At 35.3% G+C, this 20,959-nt stretch overlaps 1 protein-coding gene across 4 annotated transcripts in view; it reads left to right on the top strand.

Moving 5' to 3' along the window:
• The window catches only part of Col14a1 (collagen type XIV alpha 1 chain), a 213,879-nt gene that overhangs the window by 18,050 nt on the left and 174,870 nt on the right, over nucleotides 1–20,959 (top strand). For all 4 annotated transcript variants that reach the window (XM_047519065.1, XM_047519058.1, XM_047519081.1 and 1 more), the window contains exons 2-4: nucleotides 7,220–7,341; nucleotides 14,706–14,822; nucleotides 18,109–18,252. In XM_047519065.1, coding sequence (XP_047375021.1) covers nucleotides 7,254–7,341; nucleotides 14,706–14,822; nucleotides 18,109–18,252 — 349 coding nt within the window. In that variant the 5' untranslated portion in view covers nucleotides 7,220–7,253. The remainder of the gene's footprint in view (nucleotides 1–7,219; nucleotides 7,342–14,705; nucleotides 14,823–18,108; nucleotides 18,253–20,959) is intronic.

The following is a 20,959-nucleotide window of genomic DNA, read 5'->3' as shown; positions in this document are numbered from 1 at the left end:
ATGATGGAGGAATAAAAAGACTTGTTCTTCCTCTCCTTCCTTTTTTAGCATCTGCCAGCTAACAAATCCATTGGCTATGATTATTCCCCTTTCTTTTGTGTTCCTGCAGCCTGTTGCTGACATGCTACTAATTAGAACTTTTTGAGTGCTCTTCTATCAAATCATCTTAAAGATAGATATTATCTTCTATATTTCACTAATAAACAATCATAGAGTAGTTAAACCAGTTAGTTAGTTAAGGACCCCAGCAGATTACTGCCAGAACTGTCCTCCTAACTCCCGTTTTTCCATTCATACCATCTTGTACTAACTTTCCATTATATTTCCTTCTTACTTCATTTAGTTTTTCAATGTGTTTGCTTATAGTCTTTCTTCTCAATTAAGGTGTGAGTGTGCTCCCTAAAGGGAACTCATGGCATTAAAGTTTTGTGTCATCTTTAGTACCAAGTGCAATGTTTTGGTTATATGATAAGGTTCTCGATAAGTTATTGCTGGAATGAAGATTCCAATACTAAAAACCTCTCAGGGTATAGGGTTTCTGGATGGGCATATGCCAGATAACTAATGGCAAGTTTGTTTACATTTATAGCTTGTTTTGGGAAGTCATAGTAATTGAATAGAATGTTGCCCAAGGTTTGTATGTATACATGTATATAAATCTTGGGGGTAGGGTATGAGAGAGAGAGAGGTTTACAAAACCTTTAGAAGAAATATTTTAATGCATTTTGATAAAACTGACTGTGCTGGGAGATTTTTGGGTGCCTGGGATCACTGACTAATGCCTGTACTCAAGGTCTTTGCTCCTTATAAAACCTAGCTAACACAAATGGAATTAGCAGACACCAAACCTACAAAGTAGAGGAGGAACAATTTAGCACTGATGAAGCTAGTTTTAAGTTACTGATTTTAAGATTATGATTGTTTTCTTCAAGTTGTAAGGAGTTTTGATTACTCTGGATGTAAGTAATTTAAAAGATACAAAATTTGTGAATAATTTATACCAGTCTGTGGCTTATTTTTCATTTGTGATATCTTATACTACATATTATCAACTCTCCCCAAATTCAGTTTATACCTTCTGAGCTCAGACCTAAATAACCATTTCTAGCATGATGTTTTCAAGTTAAATAAATAAATAAATATATATTAAAACCCAGGGAAAAAACCATCAAGGCAGTATTTCTTGTTTTGTACAGGCTTTTGGGAACAGTTCCAACAAATTAGACTTTGACATTTTGGTAAATGTTAAAATATCTCATGGCACTTTAGTAGAAATTGGGATTTTTCTTGCCCCTACTTTTCAGTCCAAAAGTTTGGGGACTTGGCAGAAAAGCTTGGGAAGCTAAAATTCCACTTTTTCCAATATGCTATTGCTCATCCTAATTTAAAATAAACAACAAAAAAGAGAAGAATTTAAAGATAGGCTCTGCCTACAATTTTTTCCATGTAAATAATACTTAGTTTCCAAAAATGTTGCCAAGACTAATGTAGCATTGATTTAGTCATTCAGTTAACTAGTTAAACACACAAAAGCAGATTAGCTTCCAGTGTTATATGTTAATTATTTCTTTGAAACATCTACACACAGGTATTTCAGTGCTTTGATGAGAACAGAGAAAAGCTTCACCTGACTATGACTTGAAAATGACCTTTTAAAATAGTATCATGTGATGTCTTATATGTGCCCTGATTTTTTTTTTTTTTAATTTTTGGTATCAAGGAGTGAACCCTTGAGTGATTAACCACTGAGTAACATTCTCAGCCCGTTCTATGTTTTATTTTGAGGCAGGGTCTTGCTAAGTTGCTTAGGGCCTTGCTAAGTTGCTGAGACTGGCTTTGAACTCATGATCCTCCTGCCTCAGCCTCCCAAACCACTGGGATTATAGGCCTGAGTCAGTGAAGTGTCCTGAACTTAAAGTGCATGCCCGAAACAGAAATGTGGCCTATTTCTTTACCTTTTGTCTCATGCCTTGTTCTGGCTGACCCCTCTGGTTATATCACTGGAGACAGAAACTTACAGAAAGAACACTTCATTTGAGTTGAGAAAGTGGTTCTACTGCTATGTTTTTCTTTGGATGTATGGGATCTCTACCTGTGTGACTAGCACCTTTACTGATGCATTGATTTTCTAGGGCTGAACCTGGCTGCTGTATCTTTTCAGACCCCCTGTATTCGTGCCTTCCTGTTGCTCGCACCCCTCTGGACAATCCACTAAGCTTGATTTACCTGTCTCTATAGAGTAAGGGTTCTATGTATGTTCCAGGGCTTTTTGTCCAGTGTTTTATCAAAACTTCTACACTATTTATCCCATGTCTTTTGTGTCCTAATAAATAATTGGTTTGCTAATCAGTAATAAATTAAATCAGTTAAAATGCCTTATAGATATTAGTCACTTAATATGTTGCCTATTCTTTTCAAATTTCTTTATGAATGATTGCTTAAGGGGAATACAATTCATTTATTACTCTCTATATACTATATTATTCTGAAATAAAGCCTGAGTATTAGGCTTAAGCATACAAATCATATTTCTTTGAAAGTTCATAAAATTGTTTTGGTATATTCATTGCACAGCAATAATAAGAAAACAACAAAAGCCGAAAAAAGAAATTCAGATAAACATAAGAAAGCAACTATGAGTGATAAATGCAAATTTTTGGTAAACAAAAATAATACTGATAATTTAGCAAAATAGTTGTTCTAAAATATTTCAAATTGGACAAATCTGTACCTTATTTATTTAGGAGGGAAGAGAGAAATCTGAAACACACCAATGTAATACACACAATATAGCTATAAATAGAAAAGAAACATTTTAACTTGAGAGATAATATAACTACATGTTAATAAATATGAAAATCCAAATAAAAAGAATAATTTAATGGGAAAATATCCAAACTAGAAACAAGAAGTAGAAAACCTATGTAAATCTATAAACAGCAACAAAAAATTGAAAAAGTTGTATAAGAATCAGCATCAAAAAGTGAAACAGGTCCGTTTGATGGTCTCATTCCTGATATTTATAGATTTTCATGGATAAATCTCAAACAAACTTTTGCAAACTATTGCAAAGCACTGAAAATATAGAAAAATTTAATTTACTTTTTGAAGCTAGAAACATCTGGACACCAAAATTTTAAAGAAAACTGAGTCATTATTGGTTATTAATATACATTCATAAATTAGCTATATGAATTCAACATCATATAAAAATGATAATACATTGATACAATGAGTATAAGAGAGGAAGGAGGTTTTTAGAGGTGGCTTCTGACTCCAGGAATGTCTAATTGGTAGTTGTTGAAAGAGATTCTATGGCAATCTGGTGTATTACTGGGCTGCATGAATTCAACCTAGGACTAAGAGTTCAGGCATCAGAACACTCTGTGCAGGAGGCTCTCACTGATGAACAGAACCTTGGAATCCCTGAGACATATCCTTGTCCAAGTCTCACCCCACAGGGACCCAGCTCTTGTCTTCAAAGCTTTGGATGTTATGTCAATGTTAACGGGAATTTGGGTAAAGCAAGCAGCGGCAAAGGGCAATGTTCCCAAGTGAAGGCTAAAACTGAGGCCATCTCCTGGACCTCTTTTGTGAGTTATGCAATCCTCCTGTGGAGAAGCTATTTTGGCAACATTCAGTGCTGCTTAAGTTGAGTACAGAGAGGCCCAATGGGAGACAGCTAAACTGGTCCTGGTCAACTCCCTCCTCAGTGATCCTTCTTTCAGGATCACCAAGGAATGCATTCATTATGGGAAGTTTTCAGGAAACAGTTACCTTAGATTTGTCACTTTAGATTTGTTGATGACCCTGGCATCAGTACTGGACCCTAAATCGCCTTTGGAATCAAATAAATACAGGGAAGACTGCATTTGGAATTTCAGGAGCAATGCCCATTTTGCAACTACTGCACTGGAATGGAATCCTAAAAAACCCTTCTGAAACAAAGTGTTCCAAACAGGAATTTATCTCCTAAAATTCCCAGCTCTCTGATGAAAAGACACTTAGCTACAAGGCCCTGGAACAGGAGGGAGGTAGAAGAAGCCAGGAAAGCAGGAGGAGAACCTTGGTTTTACAAAGAAAAGGAAGGAATCCTCAGCTTACCCCTAACTAGATCCAAAGTTACCCTGGCACTTCCTGACCTGGAAATACTGAGCTGAACCTCAAGGCCATGCATGACTGTCACTATCAAGGTCAGGTCCAAGTGTCCCCAAGAATGGCAGAGGCCAGATTTAACTTAGATGGCTCCTCTAAGGGGCCATCAGAGGCTTTAGCATCTACAGCTGCTACATGACACTGTACTAATCTTCCCCACCCATTCCATTCACAGAATGGAAAAGGACTAGGACTCCTGCAGAACCCAGCATCCTGCTTGGTGAAAGTTTTCCGTTACACTGTATGGACAGAAAGGATGGAAACAAGCATTGTTTAAAATTTATTTCCCATGCTGGGCTCCAACCTAAAACATAGTTGATATGTGCCTTACTAGATTATAAACTTGTTTCAAAGAGTGGGCCAGTGCAGCATCCCTCAAAAGAATAACATCCGGGACTGGGAGAAGTAGCATAATAGCGATTTCAAAAAATATTTGAGATTAAATAAGCAATATGGAATTTTTAAAGAAATCCTGGTATAAGGGGAAGTTTGGCAGGAAAATAATAAAGCAATAAGTAAAACAAATGCATAGAAAATGTATCTGGTCCAGGGGGCGTGTTATTTCACATCTGTAATCCAAGTAACTCAGTAGGCTGAGGTAGGAGGATCTAGAGTTCAAAGCCAGCCTCAGCAGATTAGTGAGTCACTTATCAACTCAGCGAGACCTTGTCTCTAAATAAAATATAAAAAATGATTGGGGATGTGGCTCAGTGGTTAAACACCCCTGGCTTCAATCTCTGGTACCAAAAAAAAAAAAAAAAAAAGGAAAAAGGAAATGTATCTGGTCCTATAAAGTTAGTAGAGGTGACTATGAATTTGACCTCAAATTTTTGACTATAAGAAAGGAACATGCTAATTTCAAGACCACCATATTATTAGATTACATTTTAAGACATATTTATCGGGAGATGTGTAGGTTTTCCTTATACTGAAAACTGAGCAGAATTTTCCCCATGGTTCATCCCAAATAGTTCACTGTTCCTTATTCGGCATAAAATGTATTGAGGGGATGGGCTGTGGCTCAGGGGTAGAGCACTTGCCTGGCATGTGTGAGGCCCTGGGTTCGATTCTCAGCACCACATATAAATAAATGAAATGAAAGATCCATTGTCAGCTAAAAAAAATTTCTAAAAATGCATTGAGCCCTCTCTGAATATAATGATGATTCTAAGTATGTCTTTATTTTTCTTCCCCCTTTGGGTTCATTTACTTTTAATGTAACATCAACAATTCTGTTGTATTAGTTATGACAAACTTCTGGCAAATGTTTCTATTTTAGACTTTCTGAGGTCTTTGACATTATAGTCATACTATTCTTTATTATATCAATTCATTGAACAAATAGAAACCAATTCTTAATCAGTGTTAAAACTTTGTTTAGTGTTCATATTTTTTCTTTTTTATTTATTTGTTTTTTATTTTTTACAGACTGCATTTTGATTTATTGTACACAAATGGGGTACAACTTTTTGTTTCTATGGTTGTGCATGATGCAGATTCATACCATTTGTGTTATCATACATGTATATAGGGTAATGATGTCTGTCTCATCCCACCATCTTTCATAACCCCAACCCTCCCCCTCTCATTTCCCTCTACATAATCTAAAATTCCTCCATTCTTCTCTTAACTCCCCCCATTATGTATCATCATCCACTTATCTGGGAAAACATTCGGTCTTTGGTTTTGGGGGCTTGGCTTTTTTCACTTAGTATGATATTCTCCAATTCCATCCATTTATCTGCAAATGCCATAATATCATTCTTCTTTATGGCTGAATGATATACCATTGTGTATATATACCACAGTTTCTTTATCCATTCATCTTTTGAAGGGCATCTAGGTTAGTTCCATAGCTTAGCTATTGTGAATTGAGCTGCTATAAGCATTGATGTGGCTGTGTTACTGTAGTATGCTGATTTTAAGTCCTTTGGGTATAAACTGAGGAGTGGGATAACTGGGTTAAAAGGTGGGTCCATTCCAAGTTTTCTGAGGAATCTCCACACTGCTTTCCAGAGTGGCTGCACCAATTTGCAATTCTACCAGCAATGTATGAGTGTTCCTTTTTCCCCACATCCATGCAAACATCTATTAGTGCGTGTGTTCTTGATAATACCCATTCTAATTAGAGAAAGATGAAATCTTAGAGTTGTTTTAATTTGCATTTCTCTAATTACTAGAGATGTTGAACCCTCTTTCATATATTCTAAGTACATCTTCTCAACCTCTATGAACAGAACTCAGAATTTCTCGTCCATCATGACCTGAAATAGAATTGCAGTGTGTGGGTGGACCTTTTAAATTAATAGCAAATGGTGTCCCTTTCTGCCTCTCTCCTTCTCTCGCCCTCTCCTTCCTCTCTTTTTCTTTTTCCTTCCTTTACTTTCTTCCTTCTTTATTCCCTTGTCTCCTTTTCCTTTTATCTTTCTCTCTCTCTCTCTTTTGGTAGCTCCCTTTCACTGATATTCTAAGGAAAAAGAAAAATTTGCAAGAGTTTTAGATTCACATATTAGAAAATAAAGAACTCTGAGAAAAGACTAAAAGATTAGAGATAATTCAACTGAATGAAGAGAAAACCCATCAATATAATAGAGCACAGAATGGGCTGTCAAATACCCTTGATCACTAGTAGGAAGGTCCTGTATATTTGTACTTGGTAGGCAATTCAAGGTAACAGTAGGTGTCTCAACCTTATGTGATAAATACGGGAGGTGTATGTGACTGGAAAAGACGTTGTGATGGGTTATAATGCTCACTTCAGGTAAACCGATGGAATTTATCCCTTTGGGAGATTCGCTATGTAATTTATGTCCTCAGAGAAGCGTCACAAAGCACATTCTGAACCACTCTCCCAAATGCTTCAGATGACTCGCTCCATTTTCAGCAGCCTCTAAAAAAACTTTCTTTCATTGGTTTATATTTTAGACTGTCATACACAATGTTCTAGGGATTTTAATTATTTCCTGACAAAACCAATCCATGTTGGCTTATTTGCCTGTTCTAGATGACCATATATACTTACTTTCAGTTTTCTAAAAAACATCCCTGTGCTCTCTGTTTACAGGCAGCTGCTACACCCCATGTAAAAGGCAGAAAAAATGAAGATTTTTCAGTGCAAGATGCGGTACTGGCTGATTCCGGCTTTTTTGGCAATTGCATATTTCTGCATTATCGTCCAGGGTCAAGGTAATTGAAAATTTTAATAGAAGCAGTAGGGCCCGAGAGTCTAGCTCTCTTGGTTCTGATTATTGTTTTAATCTTATTTATCCCAATTGTACTTCATTGGTTTAATGGTGTTTCTAGGAAGGTCAATATGTTGACTCAGTTTTACTGACTGCACTGTAGAAAGGTACCATAACTTTGATGAGTGTTACAACCTCACCAGTTAACTGAGCATATTAATTTTGAGGCAGTTGGTTAAGTAGCTCCTTCTGAAAAGGCAATGCAAATTTTAATCAGTGAAGGGCTGGGGTTGTAGCTCAGTTGTAAGGTGCTTGCCTAGCATGTGTGAGACACTGGGTTTGATTCTCAGCATTGCATATAAATAAATAAAGTCTAAAGGTCCATCAACAACTAAAATTTTTTAAAAAAAAGTTTAATCAGTGAAAATCAAATTTGTACATTACAATATAATTTCTCTTAATAAAGAACTATAATATGCATGTGTCCATTTCCTAATTATACTTTATTCCCCTATAAAGTGTCTTTGAAATATTTGTACCCATTCAACCTGGTCCTTAAATTTGTTCTTTTCCTTGAAAGTGGAGCACATAGTTTAAAGGCTGCTGACATTTGTGATGATTGCTAGCTTTGTTTTAATTGAACTTTGTGAAATCTACTCTTTGTATTACTGGGTTCTTGGCTTTTATTTTTTATTTCAATCTTATTTTATAACATAAATCTGTGGTTAAGAAAATATAGACTTGGCCCACTACCGGTTTTAATGAATCAAGTTTATGGGATCACCGCCATGCATATTTGTTTAAACATTCTCTGTGGCTGCTTTCATGCTATGATGGCAGAGTTGAGTAGTCATGACAGACTGTATGTCCCTCAAAGCCAAATATATTTACTCTCTGGACCTTTACAGAAAAATCGTGCTAATACCAAGTAAGTGCACAATATACATGAGTGTGTAGTGACATTACTGGACAAATATGGTAATCCTGCAGAGACTGAAGTGTTGGTGATAAAATTTATGTCTTTCATCACAGAGTGAGGAAATATAAATGTGATAAGGTGCTTTTAGGAATGTTAATATCTAATGTTTGGAGTTGAGTGTTGTTGAAAAGTCAAATGCATGAACCACCACACCCTACTTCCTTAAGGTGAGGCCATCTGTTTGGAAAGGAATAGACCTAAACTCTGCAAATTCAAAAAACTTTTACACAACCTGGGTTTATGACCATATTTTCAACTTCATTTTGCACACAGTGGGAAATTAGGTAGACAAATTCTGCTTTCCTTGTTTACATTGGTGAAAGAATATTTTCAGCAGTGGTGATTGGAGAATCAATGTTGGGAATCATAGATAACTCACTCTCTAAACTCAAGGATGTGAGAGCCAGGCCTTGAGGAACAAAGCATAGGCACATCACTCAGCTTTTCAGGTTTGTCTTCTTAGACCAGTTTAGTTCAGCAATGGTCGATTATGGAGTAACTGATCATTTAGAGCTCTTCTGGGATATTTCCAAGGATGGCCTCTACCAGTTATACATTGTTAGTCAATTTAAAACAACACGTATGCGCACATTCTATGTCTAGTTCAAGATATAGTGCCAACTAGGATTTTATTTATTTATTTATTTTACCTTTAGCAGCTTACTGTCCACTAGGGAAGCAAACATATAAGCAGATAAATTGCAGTATAAATTGTGTGCGGTTGTGGCAAAAGATGAAGGGGGAAAGAGAGATGGAAGCCAGGTTATGGAAGATTTTGAACAATTCTATTTTTTAAGATAAACACTTTGATAACAATATTAACAGTACTACTTCTATTTGAGACATATGGGTTTGAGAGATGGAATAAGGCAGAGAAGTTAGACCATTAAGAGATATAAAATTGTTAATGAAATTGGCATGGAGAATCTGAGTTAGGTGATGTGACTAGAAAGAAGAGAATGGATTCAAGAATCATTTAAGATTAAATGATTAATATGGAGACAGGTACAGAAGAGGGAAACATCAGCAATGAGTCTGAGTCTGAAACCTCTTGCTAGGGACCTGAGTGGATAGGGCCTTTCATTTCAACCCCTGTGTTATTACTACTTCTGTTTATTTGCTTGATGATGGTTTATTGTACCTCATTATAGGCAGTGTGCTCTCTTTGGTGTCTTTATCTCCAGTACAGAATGATCACTTCAGTCATAATAGACATTTGTTGAAGAGATTAATAAATGAAGCAGGTATTTGAAGGGGGAACAATGAATTCAACCCTAGACAAATATATGAAGCCGAAGGTGTTTAGGGGACATTCAGGTAGAGAGGACAGGTAGGCACTTGGTGAGGAGTTTAAGAGGAGGAGATTGGGACAGAAGATTGTATTTGAATTGCATTGTATCTGGGAATTAGCTGAGAGAGACCTTTGAGGAAGAGTTAGAAAGGGACAGCTCATGGGAAGAAGGAGTGTGAAATCTGTAGAGCATTAGCAGTTAAGAGTTTAGCAGAAGAAAATGACAATTCAAAGTGTGCAAAACAAACAAAATTCAACTATCAGGAGAGTCAGGAGAATGCAGTGGCCTAGGAGTGAAGGTGGAAAAACTTTCAAGAAGGAAGATGGTGGCTACATGCTGAAGGAAATCCCAGAAAGAAACACTTTATATACAGTTGGCTTTAGTGTTTAGGAAAATACACAAGATCTTTGAGAAAACTCATCTTATTTTTACCATGAAACCTCTTAGTTACATGATTGATTTTGAGCAAGGAATAAAGAATATGAATTGCCTTATTGGATTTGTTTTCTCCTTCTGAAGCAAATATAGTAGTGAGTTCCTGTGAGTTAGCTATGTTAACATAAATTTCATTCATATAGGCATGTTAAAAGTCATGTTTATGAACAAAATAGAAAAACAGGTCATGGTAGGCAGAATAAATGTGCCCATAAAACCATTCACTTCCTGATTTCTAGAAACTATGAACATGTTATAACATATGTCAAAGGGGAATTAACATGTTGGATTGAATGCAGTTTGATAATTTTCTCACTTTAAAATTACAGAGATTATTCTGAATTATCTGAGTGGCTCCAATTTAATTACAAGTACATTAAATATGGAAGAGGGAGGCAGAGGATACAATGTCTGGGATGCCATGCTAGAAAGATTTAATTACTGCCATTTGGGGGCCATAAGCCAAGGAATGTGTGTGACCTCTAGTTGGAAAAGGCTAGAAAATTGATTCTCCCCTAGAGACTTGAAAAAGGAATATGCCTATTGACACCTTGATTTTAGCCCAGGATACACCTTTTAGATTTCAGGTCCCCTTTCAGATCCCCAAAGCTATTAGATAATAAGTATCTGTTGTTTTAAGCCGCTAAGACTGTAAATTTTGTTATAGCAGCAGTAGGAACTAATACAGTTAACATTAAAAAGGCATACAGGAAATTAATTCCCTCTTAAATTGTTGATCAACAGAATGTACCTTGTCACTTGGTCTCTTCATGTAATAGTTCATAAAAATCTTTCCCCCTCCAGAGACTACCAACCCACATTGGCTTGAAGAATTATTTTTACCTGGATTATTTCAGCATCTGCTTTACAAGACAAGTTGTTAAATGAACTGGTATGCAGAAAAAGTAAGGTGTTTGACTGTAGGGAAAAGATGTGTTTAGCAATGACAGAATGGTGGTATCAACACTTTCTCAGAATTTTACAGTAAATATGCATAGGTTTTAGCAATATTTGTTTTGGATGATTAAAAGACGGAACCAGAGAAGGTAAAGTAACTGTCATTTAAAAACCTCAAGGCATATGAAATTGGAGACTTTTTATGGAGGCTAGATGTCACTTTATAAAGAACTCTGTGTTCACACATTTCACATGTATTTATGCTGTTATTAGCAGTCAAACATATTTGGAAGTTGAGAGTATTTTCCTTCCAGCTCATTTCAGCATCTTTGTAATGGATCATGAAATTATAACATATTAGATTCCAACATGATTAAAAGAATGTCTCTCAAAATTTAATGACTCCTATTTATAAAATATTTGGGCAATGTATGTAACAGAAAAATTAAGCGACATAAAAAAATAAGGGTTTTTTTTTTGTTTGTTTGTTTTAGACCCCTTAGAAAAAATTACCAAATACTTCTCTTCATTGGAATGACATAAAATGCCTCTCCTGCCTTTGTGCTCCTAAGGGAAAGATCTCAGTGAAATGCTTTGACTTTAAAGAAAATGTTCCCTCTGAAACAAACCATGACACAATACAGCAAACAAACAAACCTTATACTTTTAGCAACAAGACTAACCCTACAGTAGAGAAGATGATTTGGATGGTCCTCCTGCCCTTTTGGGGTGAAGTTCTTGTATTCACAAGTGTTCCATTGGGCCTAACCCCACATAGGAAGCCTTGCTTCCCCCTGCAAAGAATGAGTTTGTCAGCTACCTCTAGGTTCCTGGGTGTGCCAGAAATATAACTATACACTTAATTTTTTTTTGAAAAGATAAGGACATGAACTGACACAAGTTGACTTTTGAATCAAGTTCAGGCAAGCATTTGTAATTATTACTGGAAGTTAAGTACAATGTAGATGGAATAGAAAGTTCTTCCTTTGTGCTTGCAAAAAGAAAAAAAAAAGTCATGGGTCTGGTATTAACTATATACAAATTTTTGTTCCATGAGATAAGAGCAATTATTTCTCCATGACATTAACAGTGTTTCTGTCAATGTTGCTGCCCTTGCTTTTGGCTCAGGTCCTAGTGCCTTCCAGAAGGGGAAAAAGGCTAACTTTGAAATCCACAACTGTGACCTCATGCCTCTTTCTTTCTTAACTAGCATTTCTTCCTTTCAATGTTTTTTTCCCCCAAATGTGAAAACTTAAAGGGACTGTGAACTTTGTGTCTAACTGCAATTTTCTTTTAGCGATTATGAGAGTATCTATGTTCTTATAGACATTAAATGTGCTATGTTGATAAGAGGTCACAGTGGTGTTGCTTTTTGCTATGACTCTAGATGCATCTAGAGTCATATGAATCATTTGTAAATTAAGAACATGTTGACTATTGTTGGATCTGGTTTTTGCATTTGCCCCAGACTTTGTTTCCTTGAGCAATTCCATGGAAGCCAAGGTTCTTCTGATTTCTAGAGCAGTATCTGCATTATCTGAGCATGGTCTATGATGTCCTCATTATTTTTTGGTTTGGGTTTAGATGTTGATGGCTATTAACTCAGAAAGAATAGTAGAGTTAAAATAGTAGCCTACATGGGAACAGCTCTACAGATTTGAATTCCTCTGCTCTCTGGGAGTTCTCAGTGTACCTGGGTACTGGTAGAATCAGTTGACCCTCTTGGAACCACCTAGATTGAAGCCCCATCTGATGTGCTTTTCCACATAATGGTTCTCAGGCATGCTGTTTTTCTTTCAACTGCACATTCAATGTAAAACTTGGCCAATGATATGTCCCAGAAACTTGGATCCAGTATTTAATTTTTTTAATTCTTATTTTTAATTTTCTCTCACAAGTATTAAGAACCTATCTATCCATAGGTTTTCTTTTCAAGTTGAAGATTGAGCAAGATAGTAACAGTTTTTCCATTCATTCTAATGTTAGATTTAGCCACTTACCACTTCCATTTGAAAATAGTTGTTATTATGATAAATTCATACTTTCTGGCCATAAGAAGGAAAGGAGCAGGGGGTGGGAGAGGGAAGGAGGGGTACTGGAATGTGAATTAGAACAAGATATATTCCATGTTTGTATAATTATGTCAAAATGTATCCTACTATCACATAAAACTAAAAAGAACCAATAAAAAGTTCCTACTTTCCCATTAACCAATGCAAGGTAAATTCTTTCTTCCATTCATTATCAAACTGAGAATGGAAAGCTAATGTGTTTGTTCCACATGACTAGCATTCTTTACTTATGGGTAGTAAGGAACAACTATAAAATGAATACTACTCTTACAATTGTGTCTTTCAGTGCTTACTGACATTAGTTAGTGAATAGTTTGTAGAGTAGTTAATTCTTCATGCATCAGCTCAATGAAGGGTAACTTAGCATGAATCTTCTTCCAATCAAATAGGGTATGTGCTTCATCTGGGGTCAATAATTGTCCTTCACTAGTATATGACTTGAGCAAGTCTCCTGGGTACCCCTTGGTTCTTTTATCCACAGAATTAGGATAGCAATATATTTTTGTGAGGGTTTAAATAAACTCAAAGAATGTTTGAGGATTTTTGAGCTCAAAGTTAGATGAAGTAAGGGGGAAGGGGAACAGATATTTATTGCCCACCTATTAGAGTGCATTATACCCATTAGCCTGTGTAAAGTTATCTTACCTTTGCAGATAGTATTGCTGTCACCTTTTCTAAAACTAGGAAGCTGATGCTATGGAAAAATATGATAACTTTCTTAATATTATTTAGGTAATAAGTGATGGAACCAGGAATCACATTAATGTATAAGCCCCGTATTATGCCACATACATACTTTATATAATGCTTGCTATACTCTGTTTCCTAAAGTAAGAAAAAAAGCTGGGCATAAAAGTGGGTAATGAATGCTGACTTTCCTGTTATTTATTAACTTTTCTTTTTTAAAAAAAACTAGATATTTTAGATATTGTATAATAAAAACCCTCTTACTAAAATGCTTCTTTTGAAATTCTGGAACATTTGTGGAGGGTGCTAAAAATGTGTTTTGAAGTTTGAATGACTTACCCAAAAAGTGAACAGAGCTACACAGGTTTATGATCTGATTATTAAATATTCTGGGATGAATCATGACCTATGTCCTACGAATTTGACAGGTGTAAGCCAGCTATGCTTGAAGAGTTGATCCAAGTTTACAAAACAAATACCTTTTATTTGATCCTGAATGCCTTTAAGATCTCTTTCTCATGTTTTAAGTGAATATCTTATTACCATAATATGTTCTGATATCCTTCTCAAATATCATATCATCAAAAATATTGTATTACCATAGGGAGAAACCAAGAGGTATGCATATAGTGGTCCCAGTAGAGAAGACTATAAATGCTCACAGGTTCCAAGTACGAAAATTCATCCTTATAACATAATAGAGGCATTTTACAAAATTGGCTTCAATGATTAAACTAGGGTAGAGAATTAAAGTCTAACACCAAACCTTAGTTCTTTGTCATAAGGTCAATCATAGTTGACAAATGGGTGTCTGTTGAGTAAAAAACAAATGCCCTTCCATTTGCCTTATTTTACAAAGCAATCAGTTCATTAATAGGGTTGTAGAAAGAGCATATTTTGAGGCTGATGAAGCATGTGTACTTTGATAGTTACTTTGACTTTTTTCAGTTTAACAAATGAAGTGTGAGTGTTTCCATGTTTAAACCATTTTGTTCTTCCTTTTCAGTGGCTCCGCCCACACGGTTAAGGTATAATGTATTATCTCAGGACAGTATACAGATTTCATGGAAGGCTCCAAGAGGGAAATTTGGTGGATACAAACTACTTGTGACTCCAACTTCAGGTAAAAACAATCGAGCATTAGTACCTTCTTTTGCATAGGAAGTTAGAAGTGTGGAGTACCAAGTGTTGCTTTAGGGTCATTTGAAAGCTGTTTGTTTTATTTAATCTTTTGCGCTGGAAATCTTACCCTCTAATCAAAGAAGTTATGTTCTCCAAAGTATAAAAAAGTGATCTTGAACTCTCTGTAATTCTCTTCAGGTCAAATTTCCAGACCATGGAAGAGTCTCTGTTCAAACATAAAATAAATACTTTTGGTCCAGTGATGTTTCAAAAGTACAATGCGCCTGGTTGTCAGGACTATTTAAATGCATTATAATCAATTAACTTGATAGAATATTATTCAGAAATTACACCTTATAACTGTAAAGGCTAAGTAGACATTGTAAAAGTAAGTGATAAAGCAGGAAAAATCTAAATTGAACAAATTTATCGATCATGAATATAAGTAATAGGTAAAAAGTTTCAAATAAATTTCAGTTGAATTTTTCTTTCTCATTTTATACTTCTGTTATACAAATATAATAAACTGAAGAGAGAGGGTTGGGGATATAGCTCAATTGGTAGAGTGCTTGCCTTGCAAGCACAAGGCCCTGGGTTCAAATCCCCAGCACCACAAAAATAAACAAATAAATAAATAAACTGAAGAGAGGGTATGTGGGGGATTTGCATGGGTGTCCTGGAGATGAAGAAGGAATCAACAACTGGACTTTTTAGTTCAAACCCTGTTTCTGTCATTTTAAAGTAGTGTGATTCAGGACAGGTATTTAATCTCTCAGCGCCTCCGTTTTGTCTGCAGAACGCCAGGCAATGTTAGTGCCCTTCTAGTGGAGGCTTCATGAGCTTGCAATTGAAGAAGGTAGATTTGGGGACGCGCAGTACTGGCATGGGAGCTTGTTAGAAATGCAAAAGAATTTTTTGGCAAGATTAGAGATGATATTGTGCACTTTGATCAGGAGGTTTACAATGATGTCGGTTTTGTGGTATTATCAGCCATTAATCATAATTGTCTAATGCCCCAAATTCTTTAGGGCAGTGAAATTTAATTTCTATCATTTCTTCTTTATGTTTTGGCTGGAGTAATTGTATAAAGAGAATCTTGATTTCATCAATTATTTGATTACTCTAAGGTTCATATATAAATGGTAAAACAAACGCTTAAATCTTTCCTTTACTTACCACTTTTCAAAACGATTTGTTGGTTTCCTGGAATCCTCTAAAAGCAACTGACACTTTTAAAAAATAAAAATGATCAACTGGAAATGAGAAAAAAAAAAAAAAAAAGAAATGCAAAAGATTAGGTCCCAACTCCAAACTCTTGAATCAGCATCTGAATTTTAAGAGTCCTCAGGCAATTCCTATATGTATTAAATAGGAGAAACAAAACTAACCACTGAAACACCTGGCTTCTGGCGTGGTCACTAAAAAGAACAATTTTTTAAAATTAAGAAATACCTCTCATAGGTTCATTAGAATGACTTCCAGTTGGATGACAGCAGACGCAAACTTTTCCTGTGTTGGCCTAGAAAAGTGGTTCACTGGATTCTCAAGGCTGGGTCAGACACTGCATTTTGGAATATGCCTCATTTTTGAATTTTTTTGACTTTTAGAAATAGTTGGTTTTAAAAAAATAAGATAACATGGAAAGTTTAAAATTTAAGAGATTCTTGAACATCATTATGATTCCATCCAAAAGTCAATATAGAAGATACTAATTTATGGCACTTTTGAGAATTCCCTATGTCAGATTTTGGAATGTAATGAGGAACCATATAGTCTTAGAAGTGACTTGGGTGGCTTCTGAGCCAAACCACAGCCTGAACCTTCAACTGTGCACTGTGCACCCCTCTGAAACTGTGCACCCAAAAATGTTTGTGCCCAGCTCTTGCTTAAACACCCATGGTGAAATAAAAATAAAAATAAAAATTGGAGTGAAAGCAAATTATTTCTTGATGAATGTTGGGTTTACTTTGCAAAAGTTCTTATTGCAGTGCCTCAAGCCAATCAAACAGTCTTGATACTGGTATCTACTCAATTAGACATAATAAATAAAACTGCAATAAATAAATCTAGATACACAATGCTGTAAGCACTAAGAGACATAGTCCAAGTATTGTTTATGCCAGTCTTTCTCAAAGAATATTCCATGGTATTCTGCAGGATGCTAATAACCCTTATGCAACCAAATAGTTTAATGATCAAATAAATAGGAAATGCCAATTTAGACAGAGTTTAAAGCTTTTTAATTGAAAGATCCTCAAAGCCTTTATTAAAATAATATACTATGTACCTCTTAACAGACGACTGTAATATACAGGGTTTTCCAAGGAACTTTTTGTTTTTCTCAAAGCTTATGAAAATTTATTTTTGGTGCATTTTATAATAGAAGAATTTTAAGTGATAGAAGTTTGTGAACCAGATTTAACATCTTGGATGCAAATGCATTTAAAGAGATGGGCTTTGGCAAGAGAAAGACCCAGCTTTCCATTCTAGTAGCAAGCAGCATGAATAATAACAGCAAATAATTTTTCAAACTTAATGACATTAATTTTATTAGAATATGATTAAAATATATTATAATCTATATTACTTTTGATTAATTAGACTATTTTCAGAACCCTCTTGCTGTTACCAGTAGAGGAACAGTTTTAAATTAATTTCCCTTTTCTCAGATGCAGTAATCCATACCAGAAACTTTTAAGTGGTCAGGCAATGTAGGGTTTCTTCAGCATCCTGAGCCAGTGGTGGCTAGATTTAAGATAATTAAATTGTTCATGTTTTGAGGATGCTTTGAATTCCTTAGAGAGGCCATAGGAAAAATTCCAGTGTGGATAATTATGTTCAGCTTGCTCATAGATCCCTCTTCACTTTTAAGTGGAACTCTTTTTCTTGAAGAGTATATCTGCTGTTGAGGGCCTGATGTCTCCTGCCTTTGTATCATGACTCTCCCTAGAGAATACAAATAATTGTATGTTATGATGGAAGATTTTTATTAATGTGCCTTTATCTAATTTAGTCAATTGTCCAAGTTTCCTAGTAAAAAAGAATACAGCTGAAAATGAGAAAGTTTCATTACAATTAAGTGCTATATACACGTACTATTTATGATATGTACTTTTTAAATGCCTTTACTTTTCAATGTACATCAAAACATTATGCTATACACTCTAAATGTGAACAGTGAAAATGAATTTTAAAAGTATCTTAACCTTTTAAAATCTTGTTTTATTATTTCAGAATGCACATAGCTAACCTTATGTAGAACTGTTTATCTTTCTGTTTTATTATAGGAGGAAAAACCAATCAATTGAATCTCCAGAACACCGCAACTAAAGCAATTATTCAAGGTCTTATGCCAGAGCAGAATTATACAGTTCAACTTATTGCATACCATAAAGACAAAGAAAGCAAACCAGCTCAAGGCCAATTCAGAAGTATGTATTTATAGGTCTTAAAGAAGCACCATGGGGCTCTGTTCCAGCATTGGATTTGAGTCTGTGATATATCTTCTGAGTGATTAAAAATGTAGGGTTTTTATAAACAGATTTTCAGAGATCTTAAAAGACCTTCAATTCAAACTTACATGAATTCCTCCTATCCTTTCCCTTCCATTTTTTTATTTTGTTGAATTCCTACCTATTCTTCAAGTTTTAGTTTCCAAATGCCCTTCCTGACATTGTTTTCTGAGACTTACTTAGACATCTCTCCTATATACTTTCTTGGTATCCAGAGCTTCCCTTCTGGTTGAAATGACACCACATTGCAATGGCCTTTTTATTTTTCTGTGTCCCTGACAAACAAGCCTGTATGGTTTGAAAAGTCAGAGGTTTGATTCCTTCTATTTTTCATTATATTGCAACTGCATATCATATGCATGGCATAATAGGTGTTCAATAAATACTGAAAAACCACACAACGATGTCTATATCTCCTCTGTAGTATCATCCAGCAAACATAGAGTGTGCAGGGGATGTTGTCATTGGGGGAGAAAGCTCTGAAGTAGCCCAGTCCAGGTCTGTACAGTTCTATTAGAAAGCTTTTCCTAATATTGAGTTTAAAATTAGTCCACACAGGTCCTGATTGTTCTGACTCTCAGGAGGCATTCATTCATTTATTCATTCCTTTTTATAAATTAAAGATATGTACTACATGTCTACCATGTATCAGGCATGTTAGTACTGGACACATAATGAATCCTTGCTTCTATGGACTGTACATTCTAGTTACCAGACAGGTCCTCTTCCCAGAACTGATCTTTCAAATGTGAAATGCAAAAATTTTTTATTGTGAGTACAAACAGAAGAAACCTGTCCGGGTTGACTTTCTGTTACTTTATCACTAATGGGCAATTTAAAACATAATAACCCAAATCAACCAAGTGGTATAACAAACCCTTAAGTTTCCATCATCCAGCTTTAACAATTAGCCACTCACAGCCAGTCCTATTTCATATATACTGCCACACCCCCTTACTTATTGCTTTGAAGCAAATAATAGGTATTATTTAAAATAGGTTTTACTTATATTAAACAGAAGTTTTTTTCAATTTTGCTATAAGATTAATCCACACATTTGGGAGGCCACAGAATCTGGAACTCTGTATAGCAATGTTCTGTCTGGGTTTCCTACATATTTCCTATTTTCTTCCTTCCCTGAGTTATGTTCTGTGTGACCATTTTGTGACTTTAAAAAAATTAAAATAAAATCAAACAAAACTTTGTTAACCTGCTACTTCTTGAAACGTGAACAAAGACATTTGATATGTCTACCTGTCAGCAGGACATGGATGTTATAAATATTATATTCTTTTGAGACTTTTATTGTCCACAAGCTCTGGAAAAGGTTTTGATATTATTTTAAATATAAATCAGCCTCTGTCTCCTTTTATTGGCATTGCACTTCAGTTTTTGGCATCTTATATCTCTACATAAGTGATTGAAATAATTTAAAGTCTATGAGAAGCAGTAAAAGGTGAAACGGTTCATTTTCCTTGAGTCTAAAGGTTTTGCAACTGAATATTTCAAATATTCCACCAACTGAGCAGCAGAAGAAACAAAGGTTCTTAAAAAACTTTCTCAGTAGCTACTTATTCAAAGCACTTAAAAAGAAATTCATTTGTTTACAGCTTGATTAGCTCTGTGGAATAATCGTAGCAAAGATCTAATTGGTCAGCTAGAAAAATTTTATGCAAACTTTTTTTTTTGCTATGTTATTTTTACTGGCAAGATAGAGGGATTAGTTTGACTTAAAAAACAGTTTCTAGAAAGAAATGCAGTTAACTTTTTTTTGGCATGTCTTCCTTTTTAATGTTGCATGTCAGTTATACTCTTGCTCCCTGCAAGATGGAGCTGAAGTCTGGTCTCCATGGCTTGAAAACATAGCTGGATCCAGGAAAATTGTGGTCAAGACAAAACTTTATGGGTATAGGTTTACAGTTAAAGCAGGGTTTTGGATTCTTTATGAACTATCTTCTTTTTGATATATAGGGAAGTCTAAGAAATATTGGATTTTAAAAAAAGAAGGGCATGTCCAACTGCTATATATTAGGAGTCCAAACCTGCCACACATAACAATCACTTACAGCCTCGGTTTCCTCATCTGCAAATGGGAATGATGACATGTATGTAATGTGCAGATTAACTTCAGCACATAGTAAGACATAGTGGTTACTGTTTGTTCACAACAGTTTTCTAGCTGATTGTGTCCTTATGTGAACAAGATAGCAGCTCAATGTGTAATATCTGTTGCATCTTCTAGGTGACCCAGTGGCCTGACTTTCAAAGTGACTTATTTTTTATTTTTTATCCATAATTGGGGTTGTGGTCTATCATGACAAACTTTCTTTTCAGCGACCATTTTTCCTTTTTGGAATGATCTTTTGCTGATCTCTGCCTGCAAAATTCGGCCCATCTTTTAAGTCTGACTTAAATATCACTTTTCCAGTGAAAATTTTCCAAACTTCCACCTCTGGAATTATTATTCTTACTCAGATCTATTTCTACCTCTAGCCTGGGTCAGCACAATTTTTCTTATATCAAAGTTGCCAACATATATTCTTTTAGAAAATGTAAACAGTCTGGGGCTAAAGTCCCTGTGTGGTTGGGGTTGAAGATCTAGATTTGGAAATTATCCATGGGAGGA

This window comes from Sciurus carolinensis, chromosome 1, assembly GCF_902686445.1.
Source record: "Sciurus carolinensis chromosome 1, mSciCar1.2, whole genome shotgun sequence".
Classification (NCBI taxonomy): Eukaryota; Metazoa; Chordata; class Mammalia; order Rodentia; family Sciuridae; genus Sciurus; species Sciurus carolinensis.
This window is presented reverse-complemented; position numbering and strand designations above follow the sequence as displayed.